The sequence below is a fragment of the Salvia splendens genome, chromosome 9 (genome assembly GCF_004379255.2).
Source record: "Salvia splendens isolate huo1 chromosome 9, SspV2, whole genome shotgun sequence".
Taxonomy (NCBI): Eukaryota; Viridiplantae; Streptophyta; class Magnoliopsida; order Lamiales; family Lamiaceae; genus Salvia; species Salvia splendens.
The window spans coordinates 13,893,523-13,914,385 of NC_056040.1; the positions used below are offsets into that span (position 1 = coordinate 13,893,523).

At 41.6% G+C, this 20,863-nt stretch overlaps 2 protein-coding genes and 1 pseudogene across 2 annotated transcripts; 1 reads left to right on the forward strand and 2 right to left on the reverse strand.

The window, feature by feature from the left end:
- Positions 1-5,040: 5,040 nt before the first annotated feature.
- Positions 5,041-16,131, forward strand: LOC121748302 (pre-mRNA-processing-splicing factor 8A-like). The gene is made up of 25 exons (XM_042142566.1): positions 5,041-5,556; positions 6,432-6,555; positions 6,654-6,746; positions 6,861-7,251; positions 7,503-7,986; positions 8,086-8,876; positions 8,976-9,244; positions 9,357-9,671; positions 9,854-10,158; positions 10,246-10,700; positions 10,809-10,935; positions 11,014-11,255; positions 11,339-11,462; positions 11,553-11,742; positions 11,820-11,927; positions 12,147-12,400; positions 12,627-13,243; positions 13,335-13,441; positions 13,531-13,785; positions 13,869-14,342; positions 14,484-14,645; positions 14,740-14,937; positions 15,021-15,299; positions 15,391-15,633; positions 15,729-16,131. Exons 1-25 carry the CDS (start codon positions 5,237-5,239, stop codon positions 15,918-15,920), a joined length of 7,119 nt encoding a protein of 2,372 aa, XP_041998500.1. The 5' UTR covers positions 5,041-5,236; the 3' UTR covers positions 15,921-16,131.
- Positions 16,132-16,139: 8 nt separating this feature from the next.
- On the reverse strand, positions 16,140-18,112 carry LOC121748303 (annotated as a pseudogene).
- A 237-nt stretch (positions 18,113-18,349) lies between these two features.
- On the reverse strand, positions 18,350-19,944 carry LOC121747359 (protein TOO MANY MOUTHS-like). The gene has a single exon (XM_042141395.1). The coding sequence runs from the start codon at positions 19,924-19,926 to the stop codon at positions 18,460-18,462; it is 1,467 nt and encodes a 488-aa protein (XP_041997329.1). The 5' UTR covers positions 19,927-19,944; the 3' UTR covers positions 18,350-18,459.
- Between the last annotated feature and the right edge of the window lie 919 nt (positions 19,945-20,863).

Sequence of the window (20,863 nt, forward strand, 5' to 3'; positions counted from 1 at the left end):
AGTTCAGTAAATGCGAGTTTTGGCTCAAGGAAGTGAACTTTCTTGGACATATAGTAACCTCAGATGAAATTCGTGTAGACCCGGCCAAGGTGGAAGCTGTGCAGGAATGGAAGTCACCTTCTACACAAAATGAAATTCGAAGCTTTTTAGGACTGGCGGGCTATTATCGAAGGTTCATTGAGGGTTTCTCGAAGATAGCAAGGCCAATGACTCAACAACTGAAAAAGGGAGTCAAGATGAATTGGACACCAGAGTGTGAGGCGAGCTTTCAGTTGTTGAAGGAGAAATTGACCACCGCACCAATTCTAGCTGTGCCGGAGTCAGAGACTGACTATGCGGTGTATACAGATGCGTCGAAGGTGGGACTTGGATGTGTGCTTATGTAGAAGGGGAAAGTGATTGCATATGCATCGAGACAATTGAAGCCCCATGAGCTGAACTATCCGACACATGACTTAGAACTGGCAGCCGTGGTACACGCACTGAAGATCTGGAGACATCATCTCTATGGAGTCCGTTGTGAGATATACACGGACCATAAGAGTCTAAAGTACTTCTTTGAGCAAAAGGAGTTGAACATGCGCCAACGTAGGTGGCTCGAGTTGGTGAAGGACTACGATTGTGGTATAAACTACCATCCGGGAAAAGCAAACATAGTGGCCGATGCTCTTAGTAGGAAGTCTCAATCTCAGCTGGCCACCTTTCTTACTACCGAGGTGAATCTAATCCAAGAGTTCAGTAAGATGCGGTTGGAAGTAGTGAGAACATTTGTGGAGAGATGCCTAGCATGTCAACAAGTAAAGGCGCTACACCAACGGCCCTATGGGAGATTGCAACCCCTCGAGATTCCAGAATGGAAGTGGGAACATATTGCAATGGACTTTGTGTCAGGACTGCCAAAATCCCAGCGAGGAAACACTGTGATTTGGGTGATTATAGATCGTCTCACCAAATCTGCTCATTTTGTACCGGTTCGTGCTACCTATGGATCCAACCAGTTGGCTAAGATATATGTGCGGGAGGTTATACGTCTGCATGGAGTACCAGCGACAATTACATCCGATCGCGATGCTAAATTTACTTCTAGATTTTGGACGAGCCTGCAGCGCGAGTTGGGGACTAAGTTGAATTTTAGTACTGCCTTCCACCCACAAACCGATGGGCAGTCAGAGAGAACGATTCAAGCCTTAGAGGATATGCTGCGGGCCGTGGTGCTAGATCGAGGCTGGGGTTGGGAAGAAGTATTGCCATTGGTTGAGTTCGCTTACAATAATAGTTACCAAGCGACTATCAAGATGGCTCCATATGAGGCATTGTATGGAAAGAAGTGTAGATCGCCACTTTATTGGGATGAAGTGGGTGAGAGAAGAATTCTCGGACCAGACTCTGTAGAAGAGATGATAGAGATCGTTCGACAAATCCGTGGGAGAATCAAGGAGGCACAGGATCGACAGAAATCATACGCTGATGTTCGGAGGACCGATCTACAATTCGAATCTGGAGAGAAAGTTTTTCTGAAGGTTGCCCCTTCTAAAGGAATAACTCGTTTTGGAGCGAAAGGAAAGCTGAGACCCCGATTTATCGGACCGTATGAGATTTTGGATAGAGTCGGTGCGGTAGCCTATAGATTGGCTCTACCACCAAGCTTGGGAAATGTGCACAATGTCTTCCATGTGTCACAATTGAGGAAGTATGTGTTTGACCCCACACACATAGTTCACCAAGAAGAGATGATGATCCTAAATCCCGATCTAAGCTATGAGGAGAAGCCCGAGGCCATTTTGGATCGAAGGGTGCAAGAATTGAGGAATAAGTCAATTGTTTCGGTGAAAGTACGATGGATGAATCATGGAGTCGAAGAAGCAACGTGGGAATTAGAGGATAAGATGAAAGATAAGTACCCAGGTTTGTTTGAGTGATCTAGGAAAATTTCGGGACGAAATTTTTATTAAGGTGGGAGGAATGTAATATCCGAATTTTTTTTTAATTTAAGGAGTGAATTTTGTGAATATCTTGTTTAAGATATGGTTTGGTAAGTCTTATTTGATTTATATTGTTTTTGTGGATATGATTTTTTACCTAAGCAATATGTAATTGGGATAATTAATTAATCTATGAAATAAAATCCTAAATAACAAAGTAAATCTCCCTCTCTCCCTATCTCTCTCTCGGTTTCTCTCCCTCACCCCCATTATTTTCTCAACCTCTCCCCACTCCCACATAACCGATGCACTTTCTCCTCTCTCAATCTCTCCCCCTCACCATCGCTTTTCTCTCAATCTCTCTCTCACAAGCAATCAATCTCACCCAATCTCGCGGTTGTTAACTTTCGTTGTGAATCGGAGTCGGAGGATGAAGTAAAACGATCGAACTACGATTGAACTCTCCGAGAAAGGTAACCCAAGACCCTAACTCATGCTAATTTCGAAAACACATGCATATAGGACGAATTTGAGTTGTTTAGATGCTGAATAGGACTTGTGGTTATGTGTTGGTGTTGAGTATGTTTTTGGTTGTGACTGACAGTGGGTTCCGAACTGTTTTTGACGAATCAAATGATCTCCTTTTGGTACGAAATTTTAACTGTATAAACCTTGGTGTGTCTTCTGTGTGGTGTTAAAATTTCAGCTTCATTGGAGGTCGGGTGATTTTATAATGATTTCTGGGTGATGTATTTATGTGCAATGGGTGTGAATCTGGGTGTTTTGATATTGTGATGTATGTGGGTGTGTTTGGCCAAGGGATGGCTCGGAGGAATCAGCGTTTGGTTCGAGTGGTTTGTGTGTGTTGGCCGAGAGATTTAGGGTTTGGCCTAGGGTGGTGTTGTGGAGAGTTTTGGAGGTTTGATCTCATGTTTTCGGGTGTGTTTTGGGATGTAGAATGTGTGTTGTGAATGTCGTATAAGGTTTGAGAATCGTTGGTTGGGGGAAAGTAGGTGTGTGCACGTGACCGAGCCAGGTGCCGAGTCAGGTGCCGAGACAGGTGTCGAGTCAGTGCCGAGACAGGTGCCGAGCCAGGGCCGAGTCAGACGCCGAGACATGTGCCGAGCCAGGGCCGAGCCAGACGGCCGAGACATCCGGACGAGGTGCCGAGCCAGGACCGAGCCAGGCGGCCGAGACAGCCGGCCGAGGTACCGAGCCAGGCGGCCGAGACAGTCGGCCGAGACACCGAGCCAGGCCGAGACGCCGAGACAGCAACCGAGCCAGGCTCGGCCAGGACCGAGACAGCCGGCCGAGGTACCGAGCCAGGCCGAGACGCCGAGCCTTTTTCCGAACCTTTTCCGAGCCAAGTGAGCCGTTTGTGCAGTAAGGGTATGCCGGGGGTGTGAGAGTTGTGTGTGTGTCGTGTGCGAGTCGTGTGCGTGTCTTGGGTACGTGGTATGCGTGTCGGGTGCGTGCATGGTGTGTTTCGGACGTGTGTTTCTGTGTGCTTGACTTATAGGATGTTGTTAAGTGTGTGTATGTGTAACGTGCTAGATATTGAAGTCATCCACGTAGAAATCATGCATTGTCGTTTAAACCTCGTCTTCCTAGACTCTAATCGTGTTATTTGTTTATCTTTCAAAAAGGGTGATCTTTTACGAGGAAATTGTGGTTGAAGAAGGAAACTATTTAAAAGTTAAGCATTTGAGGTGGGCTTTCCTATCCTACTATACTGTGGGATCTCTTTAATACGGACTTTGTTTCGGAAATGTTTTTATGGAGGTGAACTGTTTGTCTTGCCAACTGTTTTACTTTGAAACCTATCTGAAGTGGTTTACCACATATGTTTAATCGAATTCGGGTCTGTAGGGCTGCGAACCCTCAGGCTAGTGTACACGAGACCGGGAGCCATCTGAGAGCAAGTTGGCCGGTCAAGTTGACCTGGGGTGTGGCCACGCCCCTTGTCACCCGTTGAATCAGATAGTGTAGGATGGTGGAAATAAGGGTGGAAATATCTGGAAATGACTGCGCAGTCGAATTTGTGAAATATGTTTTAGTGTACTTGGGTTATTTTCTTTACACTTAAAACCCCAAGGTTACACTGTTATGGCATGACAAACTAGGATTTTGGCGTGTGTCCACTGAGTGCATCAAGTACTCAGCCCTGCATGTTGTTTTCTTAATGTGCAGGTTGAGCGGCGATGGGGATGACGGATGTTGAGCAGTTAAGGTCAAAAGGTGTCTCACTTGGTTTCCGGATGGTGTCGTGTCGTCATACTCGACATTATCTACCTCTTGGTCTTTCCGCTGCTTTGTAATCCGATACAATGTTTTTATTTAACTCTGATTACTTTAATTACAGTAATGTCGTCACAGTACAATGTTTTGAAGTGAACTTCCTTCTATTAAATGTTTTGGGTCAAGTATTCTTGTCCTCCTCCTTTCTTCCCCGCTTCTTTATTCCTCCCCTAGTCGCGATCCACCGTGCTTCCTATCCTTAGGAAATGCGGGCGTGACAGCGGATCTGCTCCTCCGCCGCCTCCTCCTCGCGCTGCAGTTCGAGTAAGCATTCCGCCATGGCCTCTTCAACGGCTGCATCTAAGGCTGCCGAGGTCTCCGAGTGCGAACTACCCGACTCCGAGGAGCTATAACTAGTGGTGTCATCGTTGTGGTTCATTTTGGTATATGAGATAGGTAGAAATGTGAGAGAGGAGCGAAACGAGAGAGGCGTGATGTTCGTATGAACAAGTGAATGAGAAACGAGGTTTAAATAGAAAAAAAAATCAAAAACGCGTGGCATCGTCCGCCGATCCCTCAATGGGGCGCCCGATGACGCGGACGATGGCCTATCATCCGCGCCCATCGTCCGCCGAGCCCACAATGGCGCGGACGATTCATCGGGCGTGGCGTAGGGCGCGGACGATGTCACGCATCGTGCGTGCCATCGCGCGTCCCATTGTGGATGCCCTAAACAATACATATGAAGATGGTAATAATCTCAAGCCCATCTCGTTCACCGCCCGAAATGCCAGGCCCATAACAGAGATAGCCCAAATTAAAAGCGGTTCGAATAGACCGCCAGCCTCCTCTTATAAACCATCGCATTTCTCTCAGCAGCCAATTTCAGCTCTCTTCGATCCACTGAGAGAGAGAGAGGTGATTTGCTGTGAATCCAAATTCCAATCCCTAATTTCTAGGCCTCTATGAATCATCGCAACTTCGTCCAGGAAATCTACTGCTGTGTGGTCGGAGTGTTTTGCTAGGGTTTTAGGGTTTTTTAGTAGGATAGAGAGACGTACAACAGCGGGCAGGATATGTGGAACAACAACATGAACAACCCGGCGCCGCCGGGGACGAGCGGAGCGGGAGCTATGCCGCTAATGATGGCGCCCCCTGGCACGAGCGGAGCTCAGCCTATTGCGCCGCCTGGGACTAGCGGAGCTCAGCCAGTTGCGCCCCCGATGCCGTCGTTGCTGCCTTCATACACTGTCGTGCCGACCGAGTCTCAGTTGGACGAGAGAGCGAGGAAGTGGATGCAGCTGAACACGAAGCGGTATAGCGACAAACGGAAATTCGGATTTGTTGAGACGCAGAAGGAGGATATGCCTCCTGAACATGTCAGGAAAATCATTAGGTATGTTACTCTTTTTGATTTTAGTATTTTGTGCTGTGCTTTGTGATTCAAAACTTGTTTTCATGTAGAGAATTATGTAAAATTTTATCGTGTTGTTTTTCTCCATTGCTAGGTTGTTACGAGTATTTTGTTTCCCATAAATAAAGTTTTGCTACTTCAGATATATAGTGTCCCCAGTGGCTGTTGATAATTTATACTGTAATGATCAGCTTCAACATACTCCCTCCGTCCCATAAAAATATGGGCAATGGATATGGCACGGGAATTTAGACAAAATTGGTAAAGTAAGAGAAGAGGTGAATGGTATGATAAAGTAAGAGAGATGAGGAGAGTAGTAGTTAAAGTAGTGTTATTGGATAGTAGGACCTATATTATTAAATTGATATAATTTTCCAAAAATGGAATGCACATATTTTTGTGGGACGGATGAAAATGGAAAGTGCACATATTTTTATGGGACTGAGGGAGTATTATTTTGGTTCTATTGATAGAAGTACTTAGGTCTGCCTATGAAGTTGCTTAAATATTATCGAAATTATGTAAGTCAGTAAGTGGGTATAACATGCTATGACAATAGCTTTGAAATTCCTTTTGATTTTAACTATATTAGAGCTCATAAATTACTACAGTATGTTGCAGTGGAAGTGTTCTATTCAATGGGTTATGGGTATGTTTATGTGGTGATGTTGTAATTGTTTATCTGTGTTACTCTAAGTCTTTTAGAGCATCTGAATGAGTACATAGCATATGCTTCATAGACATGTGGGTAGCATTGCAAAATTCATTTTGATTGTGACGTCTTTGTTCACGGTAGGTCTTTTTTGAAGGCATTGCCATTTTTATGAATTGACTCATGTTTTGATATTTTGCGGCAGGGACCATGGTGACATGTCGTCAAAGAAATATCGCCATGATAAGCGTGTCTATTTGGGTGCTCTCAAGTTTGTGCCACATGCTGTGTACAAACTTCTCGAAAATATGCCTATGCCGTGGGAACAGGTAATTGTGCTAGATAACTCATGACAGCTGGATTTTTGGTGAGGTTCCTTTTGGTGTTTTATGCTTGTATTAACCATATTTGCCTTTTGCGACTTCAGGTCCGTGAAGTGAAGGTTCTGTACCACATTACTGGGGCTATTACCTTTGTAAATGAAATCCCTTGGGTTGTTGAACCAATCTATTTGGCACAGGTATGTTTCTTTGTTTTGAGCATTTCGTGTGTTTTGTAGTTATATGTGCATTTTATCTCATCTAAATAGCCTTTTCTTGCCACTAACGTTGCTGAATATTAAAACTCATTGCAGTGGGGTACCATGTGGATCATGATGCGAAGAGAGAAGAGAGATCGTCGACATTTCAAGAGAATGCGTTTCCCACCTTTTGATGATGAAGAGCCTCCATTAGACTATGCTGACAATCTCCTTGATGTGGATCCCTTAGAACCAATTCAGTTGGAATTGGATGAGGAAGAAGATTCAGCTGTGCATACCTGGTTCTATGACCATAAGCCTCTTGTCAAGACAAAGCTTATAAATGGGCCTAGCTACCGAAAATGGCATCTTTCGCTTCCAATCATGGCGACACTTCACCGGCTTGCTGGCCAGTTGCTATCTGATTTGATTGATCGAAATTACTTCTACCTTTTTGACATGGAGTCTTTCTTCACTGCCAAGGCTCTCAACATGTGTATACCTGGTATGTCTGTATGATATATGTAATTCTCTTCTCTAGTGACTTGTGCTAATTATATCTTTACAAATGTTGTTGTGCTTGTTTGTAGAAGTGATTCAGGTGATCAGTTCTTGCAGATGATGGCACTTGTTATGTTCCTTCTTTGAGATAGTAGTTTCTACTTTTCGGTTTGATTATTGCGATTAAGATTGATAAGTGACTATAGAAGTAATCTGTACCACCTTTCTCTGATTATTCTGGTATTAATTTTGCAGGTGGTCCTAAGTTTGAGCCTTTGTATCGGGACATGGAGAAAGGCGACGAGGACTGGAATGAGTTTAATGATATCAATAAGCTTATCATTCGCTCACCTCTCAGGACAGAATACAGGATTGCTTTTCCCCATCTTTACAACAATAGGCCGAGGAAAGTAAAGCTTAGTATATATCACACTCCAATGATTATGTTCATAAAAACAGAGGATCCTGATTTACCTGCTTTCTACTATGATCCTCTAATCCATCCCATAACAAGTACAAGTAAAGATAGGAGAGATAAGAAGTTATATGATGAAGAAGACGATGATTTTGCTTTGCCTGAGGGTGTAGAACCGTTACTAGTTGGCACTCCTATATATACGGACACAACTGCTGCTGGTATTTCTCTTCTGTTTGCCCCACGCCCTTTTAACATGCGATCTGGACGGATGAGGCGTGCCGAAGATATACCTCTTGTATCTGAGTGGTTCAAGGAACACTGGTGAGATATGCTCTTAACTTCTCTTAGTTTCACACACAGAGTTAGCTCTGGAGAATGTGCTTATGTATCTGATTTTTTCTTTCCCTTTTCTATTTGCAGCCCCCCGTCTTACCCTGTCAAAGTTCGCGTTAGCTATCAGAAATTGTTGAAATGTTTTGTGTTGAATGAGCTGCATCACCGCCCACCTAAGGCTCAGAAGAAGAAGCACCTGTTCAGGTCCCTCCAAGCTACAAAGTTTTTCCAGACTACTGAACTTGATTGGGCTGAAGCTGGTCTGCAAGTGTGCAAGCAAGGATACAACATGCTGAACCTACTGATTCATAGGAAAAACTTGAACTACCTTCATCTGGACTACAACTTCAACTTGAAGCCTGTAAAGACTCTAACCACTAAGGAACGCAAAAAGTCACGTTTCGGTAATGCCTTCCATCTTTGCCGTGAAATCCTGCGATTGACAAAGCTTGTAGTTGATGCAAATATCCAGTTCCGGCTGGGAAATGTTGATGCGTTTCAGTTGGCTGATGGCCTACAATACATTTTTTCACATGTTGGACAATTGACTGGTATGTACCGTTACAAATATCGGCTCATGCGCCAGATTCGGATGTGTAAAGACTTAAAGCATCTGATCTATTACCGATTTAATACTGGGCCGGTTGGGAAAGGTCCTGGTTGTGGCTTTTGGGCACCTATGTGGAGAGTGTGGTTGTTTTTCCTCCGTGGTATAGTTCCTCTCCTGGAAAGGTGGCTTGGAAATTTACTTGCTAGGCAATTTGAAGGAAGGCATTCCAAGGGAGTGGCGAAAACTGTGACTAAACAGCGTGTTGAAAGCCACTTTGATCTTGAGCTTCGTGCTGCTGTCATGCACGATGTCCTCGATGCAATGCCAGGTAAAAGCTTCTGATATATGTTTCTGTTCACCTCTCTTCCCTTTGCTATTTTGTGATATTTATTTTTTGAAATAAAAATGCTCATTGTTTTTCTTGCAGAGGGTATTAAGCAAAATAAAGCTAGGACTATTTTGCAGCATCTGAGTGAGGCTTGGCGTTGCTGGAAAGCAAATATTCCTTGGAAGGTACCGGGTTTGCCAGTTCCAATCGAGAACATGATATTGCGTTATGTCAAATCGAAAGCTGATTGGTGGACCAATGTTGCTCATTATAATCGAGAACGTATTAGAAGGGGAGCCACAGTTGACAAGACTGTTTGCCGAAAGAATCTTGGTAGATTAACTCGTCTTTGGTTGAAAGCTGAACAGGTTTGTAACTTTGTATCACCCACACCATCATGAAGTCTCCTGGAGTTGGATATTCAAGTTCTGATTTGTCTCCATAGATTTTTTTAATATTCTCTTTCCACACACTTTGCAGGAACGACAACATAACTACTTGAAAGATGGTCCATATGTCACTCCTGAAGAAGCAGTGGCAATATACACTACAACTGTGCATTGGCTGGAATCTAGAAAATTCTCTCCGATTCCTTTCCCCCCTCTGTCTTACAAGCATGATACCAAACTCCTCATCCTTGCTCTGGAGCGATTGAAGGAGTCGTATAGTGTTGCTGTAAGGTTGAACCAGTTACAGAGAGAAGAATTGGGCTTGATTGAGCAGGCATATGACAACCCTCACGAGGCTTTGTCGCGTATCAAACGTCATTTGCTTACTCAACGTGCCTTCAAAGAAGTAAGTTCTCGATTAAGCTTCCTGTTTGATTGAGTTCATAGAATGTTCTGAAATGTTTAGTTCTTTTAGCCTCACTTGCCTGTCAAAGTTTTATTTAAATGGTTGAAACTATTTTATTTTTAACTTCAATTTGAGTTTCTTTTCTTTGAAAATTCTAAGCCAGAAAATGAAATGTCTTGCAGGTTGGCATTGAGTTCATGGATCTATACAGCTATCTAATTCCTGTTTATGAGATTGAACCTCTTGAAAAGATCACCGATGCATATCTGGACCAGTATCTGTGGTATGAGGGTGACAAACGTCATCTTTTCCCTAATTGGATTAAGCCTGCAGATTCAGAACCACCACCTCTGTTGGTTTACAAATGGTGTCAAGGCATAAACAACCTACAAGGCGTATGGGACACTAGTGACGGGCAGTGTGTTGTGATGCTTCAAACTAAATTTGAGAAGTTTTTTGAAAAGATCGATTTAACCATGCTCAACAGGTATGGTAGTAAATTTGATTCACCTTTGCTTTTGACAACTATATAATTGGTATGTCTGAGAAGCTTACTTTTATCTTGCATCCGCAGGCTTCTGCGTTTGGTTCTGGACCATAATATTGCTGATTATGTCACTGCGAAGAACAATGTTGTTTTATCGTACAAGGACATGAGCCATACGAATTCTTATGGACTCATCCGTGGTCTTCAGTTCGCTTCATTCGTTGTGCAGTACTATGGACTTGTTCTGGATCTACTGCTTCTTGGTCTGACACGAGCCAGTGAGATAGCTGGTCCACCCCAGATGCCTAATGAGTTCATTACTTTCCACGACGCTAGAGTGGAAATTCGGCATCCGATCAGACTGTACTCTAGGTACATTGACAAGGTGCATATACTGTTCCGGTTCACTCATGAGGAGGCTCGGGATCTTATCCAGCGTTATCTTACTGAGCATCCTGATCCCAACAATGAAAATATGGTTGGGTATAATAATAAGAAGTGCTGGCCAAGAGATGCTAGAATGAGACTCATGAAGCATGATGGTATGGGTCTTCTTTATTTTACCATGATTCGTATGTCTAATATTATTAAAATGTTGACGTTCTCGACCTAAGTATGACTGCTAATATGTCTCTACAACATTCTTTCAGTTAATCTTGGTAGGAGTGTTTTCTGGGACATGAAGAATCGACTTCCAAGAAGTATCACCACACTTGAATGGGAGAACAGCTTTGTCTCTGTCTACAGCAAGGACAATCCAAACCTGCTGTTCAGCATGTATGTGTGCTCTCTATTCATCCCTCTTTCAATAGTTGAGGAATGTTTAAAATGACCATGTACTTTTTTGTATTGCAGGAGTGGTTTTGAAGTTCGTATACTGCCCAAGATAAGAATGACTCAAGAGGCTTTCAGTAATACAAGAGATGGTGTTTGGAATCTGCAAAATGAGCAAACAAAAGAAAGAACTGCAGTTGCTTTCTTAAGGGTTGATGATGAACACATGAAGGTGTTCGAGAACCGAGTTAGACAGATTCTCATGTCTTCAGGTTCAACAACATTCACAAAGATTGTCAACAAGTGGAATACTGCCTTAATAGGTAATATTTAGATATATCTTTCTATGTGGCAGACTACCAGCTGCTACTTCTTGTTGCTGAAACCTTCTGTCTTATTTGTGCAGGTCTCATGACATATTTTCGTGAAGCTACTGTGCACACGCAAGAGTTGTTGGATCTTCTTGTTAAGTGCGAAAACAAGATACAGACGCGTATTAAGATTGGGCTGAATTCCAAAATGCCTAGCAGGTTATTTACATTTTGAATCCTGTATATGCAGTGTCTCTTTAGTTCTGTTTTTTTTCCTTACTGAAATTCTAAAATGTTTTATGCTGTCAGGTTCCCTCCTGTCATCTTTTACACTCCAAAGGAAATTGGAGGACTTGGAATGCTGTCAATGGGTCACATCTTGATCCCTCAGAGTGATCTCCGGTATAGCAAACAAACCGATACTGGTGTCAGTCATTTTAGGAGTGGAATGAGTCATGATGAGGACCAGTTGATTCCCAATCTGTATCGGTACATACAGGTATGTTGAGTTCATGTGTTTTTGTTTTCCTTACCCACATCACAGTTTTCTAATTTCTCTTTTTGCCTCTGTGACAGCCGTGGGAAAGCGAGTTCATTGATTCCCAACGTGTTTGGGCTGAGTATGCATTGAAAAGGCAGGAAGCTCAGGCACAGAATAGGCGATTAACCCTGGAAGATCTGGAAGTAAGTTTATTTAGTTTACTTTGAGCTGGGCATCTTTTCTTCCAATTTCTGTCTGCATTGGTTCCCAGTTGGTTTTAGGGGTATGCTGAGGAGGGTGGTTTATAACCTTGAATCCTGTTTGTATTGAGTATGATGAACTGTTAACTCTTTGGTTTTAAGTTAATACCTGAACTTTTTTTCAAGTGATTGTCTAACTTGTATATTATTTTTAATTTTTAGGATTCATGGGATCGTGGGATACCTCGTATCAATACTCTTTTCCAGAAGGACAGGCACACACTTGCATATGACAAAGGGTGGCGAGTTCGGACAGATTTCAAGCAGTACCAGGTCCTGAAGCAAAATCCATTTTGGTGGACGCACCAAAGGCATGACGGGAAATTATGGAATTTGAATAACTACCGTACAGATGTTATCCAAGCTCTGGGAGGAGTAGAAGGAATTCTTGAACATACATTGTTTAAGGGAACCTAGTAAGTCCCTCTATCTGTCCACAATAGTCTTAACCTTAATTTTTTTATAATAATAACATGAGCTACCATTGTCATACCTCATGAGCCTAACTGGTAACTATCCAAAGTTTCCATCTTGAACTATGTACGTTTAATATTATTAGGTACATAGTTGATGCCTGCATTAGTTTTCTTTTTAACTTCATATGATTTTAATCTCTCTCATTTTTATTGTGTGATTATTCAGTTTCCCAACATGGGAGGGTCTTTTTTGGGAGAAGGCTTCCGGATTTGAAGAGTCTATGAAGTATAAGAAGTTGACTAATGCACAAAGATCCGGTCTAAACCAAATTCCTAACAGAAGATTTACTCTGTGGTGGTCGCCGACTATTAACAGAGCAAATGTATATGTTGGTTTCCAAGTCCAGCTGGATCTCACTGGGATCTTTATGCATGGGAAGATACCAACTCTGAAGATATCCCTGATCCAGATATTCCGTGCGCATCTGTGGCAGAAGATACATGAGAGTGTAGTGATGGATCTTTGTCAAGTTTTAGATCAGGAGTTGGATGCACTGGAAATTGAGACTGTTCAGAAAGAGACAATTCACCCTCGAAAGAGTTACAAAATGAACAGCTCATGCGCTGATATCCTGTTGTTTGCTGCCCATAGATGGCCCATGTCAAAACCAAGTCTTGTGCAAGAGTCTAAGGATGTTTTTGATCAAAAGGCCAGCAATAAATACTGGATTGATGTGCAGCTTCGCTGGGGTGATTATGATTCCCACGATATTGAGCGGTACACTAGAGCAAAGTTTATGGATTACACAACAGACAACATGTCAATCTATCCATCACCAACTGGTGTGTTAATTTTTAGTTGGTTTTTACATGTTTAACAGTTAAAGTTAATCTTTTCTTTCATATTGAATGACATGGATGACACTGTCTGCAGGTGTTATGATTGGACTTGATCTAGCTTATAATCTCCACTCGGCTTTTGGAAATTGGTTCCCTGGTTCGAAGCCACTGATTGCCCAGGCTATGAACAAGATCATGAAGGTATTCTTTTTAATTGCTGTTATATAAACTGGAGTTGAATCTGATTTTTTTTGTCAAACGAAGATTAATCAATCAACTTTTGCTTGCAGTCGAACCCTGCGTTATACGTTCTGAGAGAACGCATTAGAAAAGGACTGCAGCTGTACTCTTCAGAACCTACAGAGCCCTATCTGTCATCCCAGAACTATGGGGAGATCTTCAGCAATCAGATAATCTGGTTTGTAGATGACACAAATGTGTATCGTGTCACTATTCACAAGACATTTGAGGGAAATCTCACAACAAAACCCATTAATGGTGCGATTTTCATTTTCAACCCAAGGACTGGCCAGCTGTTTCTGAAGGTTTTTTCATATCCCCTTGTTATGCTGTTTTCTATATTTCTGAGGGTTATGCATGTATTTATTCCTGCTTTTCTGGGCCACAGGTTATTCACACAAGTGTGTGGGCTGGACAAAAGCGTCTCGGTCAGCTTGCCAAGTGGAAAACTGCCGAAGAAGTTGCTGCCCTGGTCCGATCATTGCCTGTTGAAGAGCAGCCGAAACAAGTTATTGTGACCCGCAAAGGAATGCTGGATCCCCTTGAAGTGCATTTACTCGATTTCCCAAATATTGTGATTAAAGGAAGTGAGTTACAATTGCCATTCCAGGCATGCTTGAAGATCGAGAAATTTGGTGATCTGATACTGAAGGCCACTGAACCTCAGATGGTATTGTTCAACATATATGATGATTGGTTGAAGACGGTCTCCTCCTACACAGCTTTCTCGAGGCTGATATTGATTCTACGAGCTCTTCATGTAAACAATGAGAAGGCAAAAATGTTGCTCAAGCCTGATAAGACAATTGTCACGGAGCCTCATCATATATGGCCGAGTTTAACAAATGAACAGTGGGTGAAGGTGAGATTGTTGAAATTTGTTTTTCAGAATTGAATTTTCTAGTTTTTGTTGGTTGAGGGAATACTGCACTTGAAATCTTTTCTGAACATGCATTTGATTGGTATTACTTTCTAATCTATTTTCTTTTGTTGAAATGTGTAGGTTGAAATAGCTCTCAGAGATCTGATACTTTCCGACTATGCGACAAAGAATAATGTGAACACATCTGCATTGACCAATTCCGAGATTCGTGATATTATTCTTGGAGCTGAGATCACTCCACCTTCACAGCAACGTCAACAAATTGCTGAGATCGAGAAACAGGTGATTGTTCTACTCTTTGTTGCAACTGATTGTGGCATCTCATTCTTTATATGTTTACCTGGTTGCTTATTGTGCGACTTTTGTGGTCCTTCAGGCAAAGGATTCTAGTCAGCTCACAGCAGTCACTACAAGAACCACAAATGTGCATGGTGATGAATTAATCGTGACTACTACCAGTCCTTATGAACAAGCAGCATTTGGGTCTAAAACTGACTGGCGTGTCAGAGCTATTTCTGCTACCAATCTCCATCTTCGTGTCAATCATATATATGTTAACTCAGAGGACATTAAGGTACTGGTACCTTCTGCTGAATGACATCCGTCTGCTCATATAAAGCTATTACTCTAACAACATTTTTGGTTAAATTTATGCAGGAAACTGGATATACATACATTATGCCCAAGAATATATTGAAGAAGTTCATTTGCATTGCAGATCTGCGCACCCAGGTTGCAGGTTACCTTTATGGTGTTAGTCCTCCAGACAATCCCCAAGTCAAGGAAATCCGTTGTATTGCCATGGCGCCACAGTGGGGTACCCACCAGCAAGTTCATCTACCATCAGCTCTACCTGAACATGATTTCTTGAATGACTTGGAGCCTCTGGGATGGATGCACACTCAGCCAAACGAGCAGCCTCAGCTGTCACCACAGGTTTATACTTGCTTCATCTTTGCATTGGTTTCTAATAATACTGTTATTCTTCCATCGTCTTTGTTCTAATATTTACAACCTCTCAATGTAGGATCTTGCTGCTCATGCTCGGATCTTGTCAAACAACAAACAATGGGATGGAGAGAAATGTATAATATTGACCTGTAGTTTCACCCCTGGTTCATGCTCTCTAACCGCATACAAGTTGACCCCAACTGGATATGAATGGGGGAAGAGCAACACAGATGCTGCAAGCAACCCCCATGGGTACCTTCCGACATACTACGAGAAGGTTCAGATGCTCCTGAGTGACCGTTTCCTGGGATTCTATATGGTAATATTACTATTCATTTTTATTCTTAAATTATCGCAGGTGATTTAGTATCATCCCTCGTAGTCCTAATGTATCCTAATTTGACCTTTTTACAGATCCCCGATAATGGACCATGGAACTACAATTTTATGGGTGTGAAGCACACAGTGAGCATGAAATATGGTGTTAAACTTGGCACACCCAGGGAGTTCTATCACGAGGATCACCGGCCAACACATTTCCTCGAGTTCTCCAACTTGGAGGAAGGTGACATTGCTGAAGGCGACAGGGAGGACACCTTCACTTGATTATTCTGATAGCTGTGGAAGTTCTATCAGAAATTGCATCTTCTTACCTAATATTGTAAATATGAGTTCTGTGAGCTGCGTATCTTCAGATAATCTACTGTGAAAATGTCTGTTTAGAAACTAACGTACGACTTTGTAGACAAAAAGTGTTACGTGGAAACTGAACTCCAATTTTCTTATAACGAGTCCTTTTGTTGTTTCTGTTTAAAAACCAAATCGTAATTGAGAACTAACGCAGTTTTTGGATTCAGTTTTCTGTTAATATTCGCAATAAGCAGGTCCGGTCTTTGTGTAATCCTGTGTTTTTTGTTTCTTTTTTTTTTTCTGATCGAAATTTTAGGATCGAAATTCTAGGATTTAAACCTCTCATCCTTTTCCGAGGAGTTTCTTCTTGTCTCCTTCCAGCAGCTTGATCACTTCAAGCATTGTCGGCCTCTTCTCCGGTTGAATATCTGCACACATAAGTCCAACCAAGACAACTCGTTCAAGCTCATCTTCTATGTACTCACCGTTCAGCTTTGGGTCCACCAGTCAGCTTCCTCTCGTGAGCCAGTAGCAATGCCCATTCTGTAATGTCACATTTCATTGTTGAGTTGAACTTCTCTGCTGGCTTCTTCCCACTAGCGAGCTCGAGCAGTAGAATGCCGAAGCTATAGATGTCGCACTTCTGCGATGCCTTCCCCAACATAGCCTATTCTGGAGCTAGGTAACCCAGTGTGCCGTTCACTTTGGTGTTCACATATGTCGCCCCATCGGGGACGAACCTGAAATCTGCAACCAGGGCTCTGAAGTCACGGTCTAGCAGCACGTTGCTAGCTTTGATATCTCTGTGGATAATGTGCGGGATCGCTTTGTGGTGCAGATAACTGTGATAGAGCAAGTATTAGTTCGACTCTAGGAGAGGGAGTTGGCAGAAAAGTAGAATTGTGTGAGACAGTCTTACGCGAGGCCTTCAGCGGTGGCAAGAGCTATGTTCATTCGCCTGGCCCAGTCGAGCTGGCATTCTGCGGATTGGTGTCCGTGGAGATGAGAAAACAGGCACAGGTTGGGCATGTAATCATAGACGATCAGATGCTCCTGCCCTTCCACACAGTACCCGGGCATACTCAGCAGATTCTTGTGGCGCACACGAGCCACTATCTCGACTTCGACTGAGAATTCCATATCCTGTTTGCTGCTCCACGACTTGAACCTTTTTACCGCTATCTGCAAATGCAAGAAAAATATTAGAGCTTGCATCAGATTAGTACTATCCTATATCTTCGAGAACCACAGCCACAGTTCATTATGAACTACTAATAATGTTTAGCAAAATCAAAGGAAAGATAGTGTAGATGAATGTGAAGTAATGATTAATCAACCTAACTTATCACTCTATAAGAAGGGAATGGATGTAGCTTCAAAATGAATTAATCTAGTCTCTATAAGTTGTTCTCCTTCCTCTGTTTCAGTATTTATATTTCCGCATTTAAATTCAACTTTACTACACTAGCATGGGCTATATATGTTGGATTTTGCTTCACCAACACGACTACAACCAATGCTTCCTTATGGCAAACAAACATGAATTGCACCCTCACATCGATGGTTGCTCGACATCTCAGTTATCGCAGCAGTGGAATAATTTAGAAGCAGAGGCAAGTAAAGCACAGCAGCATGAATGAAATTGAATGAGAAAACACACAATGATCTTACCTGAGAGCCATTCCAGAGCTGACCCCAATACACACTTCCAAATTCTCCTTCTCCAAGCTTGTTATCATGCTTAAAATTATTCGTAGCCACTTGCAATTCCTTCAGAGAAAAAATCCTCCACTTTTTGAGGTCCTTTTTCCCTTCCCTTTTTCTGTTCAAATTCCAGTTTCAACTAAACTTCAAAACACATAATAGTTGAATAATTGATAAACTCTCATAATCAAGCAGTAGCTGAAAACTTCAACAGAGAAATAACAAATCCACATCTTAGAACAGCCCTATAAAAAAATAATAGTGAAAACAGAGTACAAAACTCAACATAAATGAGCAATCAAGAAACAAAACAAAAAAACACATACCGATTTGATGCTTGGACACAACACAACATCGAGCCAAAATCAGTAATTTCACCACACCCCACCTCTCAAAATTCAAACTTTGGGCAAAAAAGTTCCACTGCAGTTAAAGCTACCAATTCCAAAATTGCCAAGAGTTGGTTATGAAAGAGGTCCTCATTAGTTGTACATTTCCCATTCTTCAATTTTTCTTTAAAAATCAATATTTGGTTGATTCTGATTGAGTGAAAGCTACTGAGTTGAATACGTCAAACGAAAAGAAACGCCAATGGTGATTTGGATATTTAACAAACACAGTTGAAAATTTGTTAATTAAGTATTTTCTTAAGGAGATGAGTCAAGGATCAATACCAAAAAAATACACTCATGCAAAAAGATTGTTTATATTGGCAACTAACTTATGATACTATTCTTACAATATACAATACTCTCTATACACAATAGTGAACTAACAACAATACAAAAGAGACATCAATCTATATATTTCCTCACAATAAACAAGAAACAAAAACGAAAAATATGGTTATCACTCCAACAAAAGCATTATTTTTGTGTGGTGAAGCACTTGAATTTGTGGTAGAATTGAGCATATTCCCATAATCTAGTGTAGAGATATGTTGAACTGATGACGCTGGTACATTTTTAGGCACGTCACAAAGTCCAATTCCTGCACTAGCCAAACTGTCCAAATCATCTCCAAGCCCACTTTTCTCATCATAGCAAAGCCCCAAATTATTGTGAATCCTCAATTTTCTCCCCATTCTCCAAACCCTCTCTCTCTTAAACGGAATTGGCCCTATCAACTTGTTATTGTCTAGCCTTAGCTCACTAAGGCTATTCAATTTGGCAAATGTTGATGGTATGGTGCCATTGAGTTGGTTCCCATCAAGATGGAGCACTCTTAGCATAGCTAACTCTCCTAGTGATTCCGGGATTGGGCCTTTCAAGTCTGTATTTGATAATCCTAAGATGATCAAGTTGTTCAAACCTAAAAACATGTCTTTTGGAATTGTGGTGGATATAGAGGGGTTGCCATTGAGGATGAGAGCTTGAAGAGATCTTTGGTTTTGAAGTGTGTTAGGGAGAGGTCCGGTTAGGGTATTGTAACTCAAGTCGAGGAGAACTAGGTTTTCGAGGTTTTCTAGGTTTGGGATGGGACCGGAGATTCGATTTCGACTTAAATCTATTTTGAGGAGGGAATTACTACTTAGAAGGGAGTTTGGGAGGGAGCCTTTGAGATGATTTTGGTTGAGGTCTAGTATGCTTAATGATGGGAAAGTGATGTTAGGAAATGAGCCAGATAATTTATTGCAACTCAAGTCTAATGACCTTAAATCTTGGATATGACCTAATGAATGTGGGATTGAACCATTTAAATTGTTTTTGTGAAGATCTAAAACGGTCAAATAGGTCAAGTTGCCTAATTCAGGTGGAATTGGGCCAATGTGGTTGTTTTCCCTTAAGACTAAAGTTTGCAAAGAGGAGCCCAATTGGCCTAGAAAAGATGGTATGGGTTGAGGTTTGTTGGTGAAACATCGGTAGAAGAAAAGGGTTCTTAGGTGGGGGAGTTTAGTGATGGATGGTGAGATGGTGGAGCGGGTCGGGTCGCACGTAGGGAATGCGGTATCGTCCGATAGCGACCCGAAAGAAAGAGACACGACGTGGAACACATTGTCTTTGTCTGGCACGCACTCGATCCCGTGCCACCGACCGCGGCACACGTTCGGGATCTCCGTGGCCCAGTCGTTGCCGGTTGCTCTCATTATGTCGTAGACTGCTTCTTGCTCTTCGGGATCTGTTTGAGCGCCGGTGTTGGACCCGGGTAGCCCGGTTTGTGGCCCGTCTACGAGGGCACCCGAATCCGGCATGATAACGGTGAAGGGCATGACTAAGTGAACGTTCACTAGTAACAAAACATGGAATAATATTGGTGCTTGAGGTGTAGAGAATTTCATTTTAATTATTGTGTTAGATAAAAGGGATGTTTGAAGGGTATAGTATATGTAGGTAAGGGAGTATAATGGTATATGTGTAGGGTTGGTGAGTGTGGGGCAAATATATTGAAGTAAGAAAGTAATGAAATCACGAGGAAGGAGAGGAGATGGAATTAATGATAGTTTTGGGCATTAAATTCAATCACGCAATTCATCCTTTGAGGGTTCTGTTGCTGAAGCTGTAGTCCTAATCATTTCCTCATAGTGTTTATTGTTACTTTTATTTTTAAAAACAACTTGCTATATAGCTAGAAGAGAAGATAAAACCCACTGAACCATATTGGTTTTTTGATAAAGAAAGTAGTATTATTTATTCAAAATTTGAAACATATTGAACATTATAAAAAAGTAACAATAAATATAATAATTAAATAAGTTTTCTGTTCCATATTTTTGAATATTTTTATAATTTCTGTTTTCAGTTTGATTTGTTTTTTCAATTAATTCGGTTCGACTCGATTTTAATTTTTAAAAGAATTAGTTTATGAAATGCATTCTTTGTTCCCAAAAATAGATACTTTGGGACACAATATTGTCAATATGTTTTCATGCGAAACTGCGAAAACTGAGAATAATAAAAAATTAATTGAAATAGTGTTAATGGAAAAATAAAATCCAAATAATTAGTAGTCTAAAGCGCGTAAAATTTAAACAAAAATTGATTAATTTTAGTGAATAAATTAAATGATAAAATGAGACTGTTTTTACTTTTTTAGGAAGCGAGGGAGTATATATCCCACATAATTTTATACCATAGTCAGGTCATACATTCGTATATTAGTCATAATGATTTTGGGTAATTATCTAATTTATATATACCAGAATTATTTGATTTATATTTTTGTTATGACACACTCTCTCACACTAACTAGGCGATAATTAAAATTATTTTTTAAAA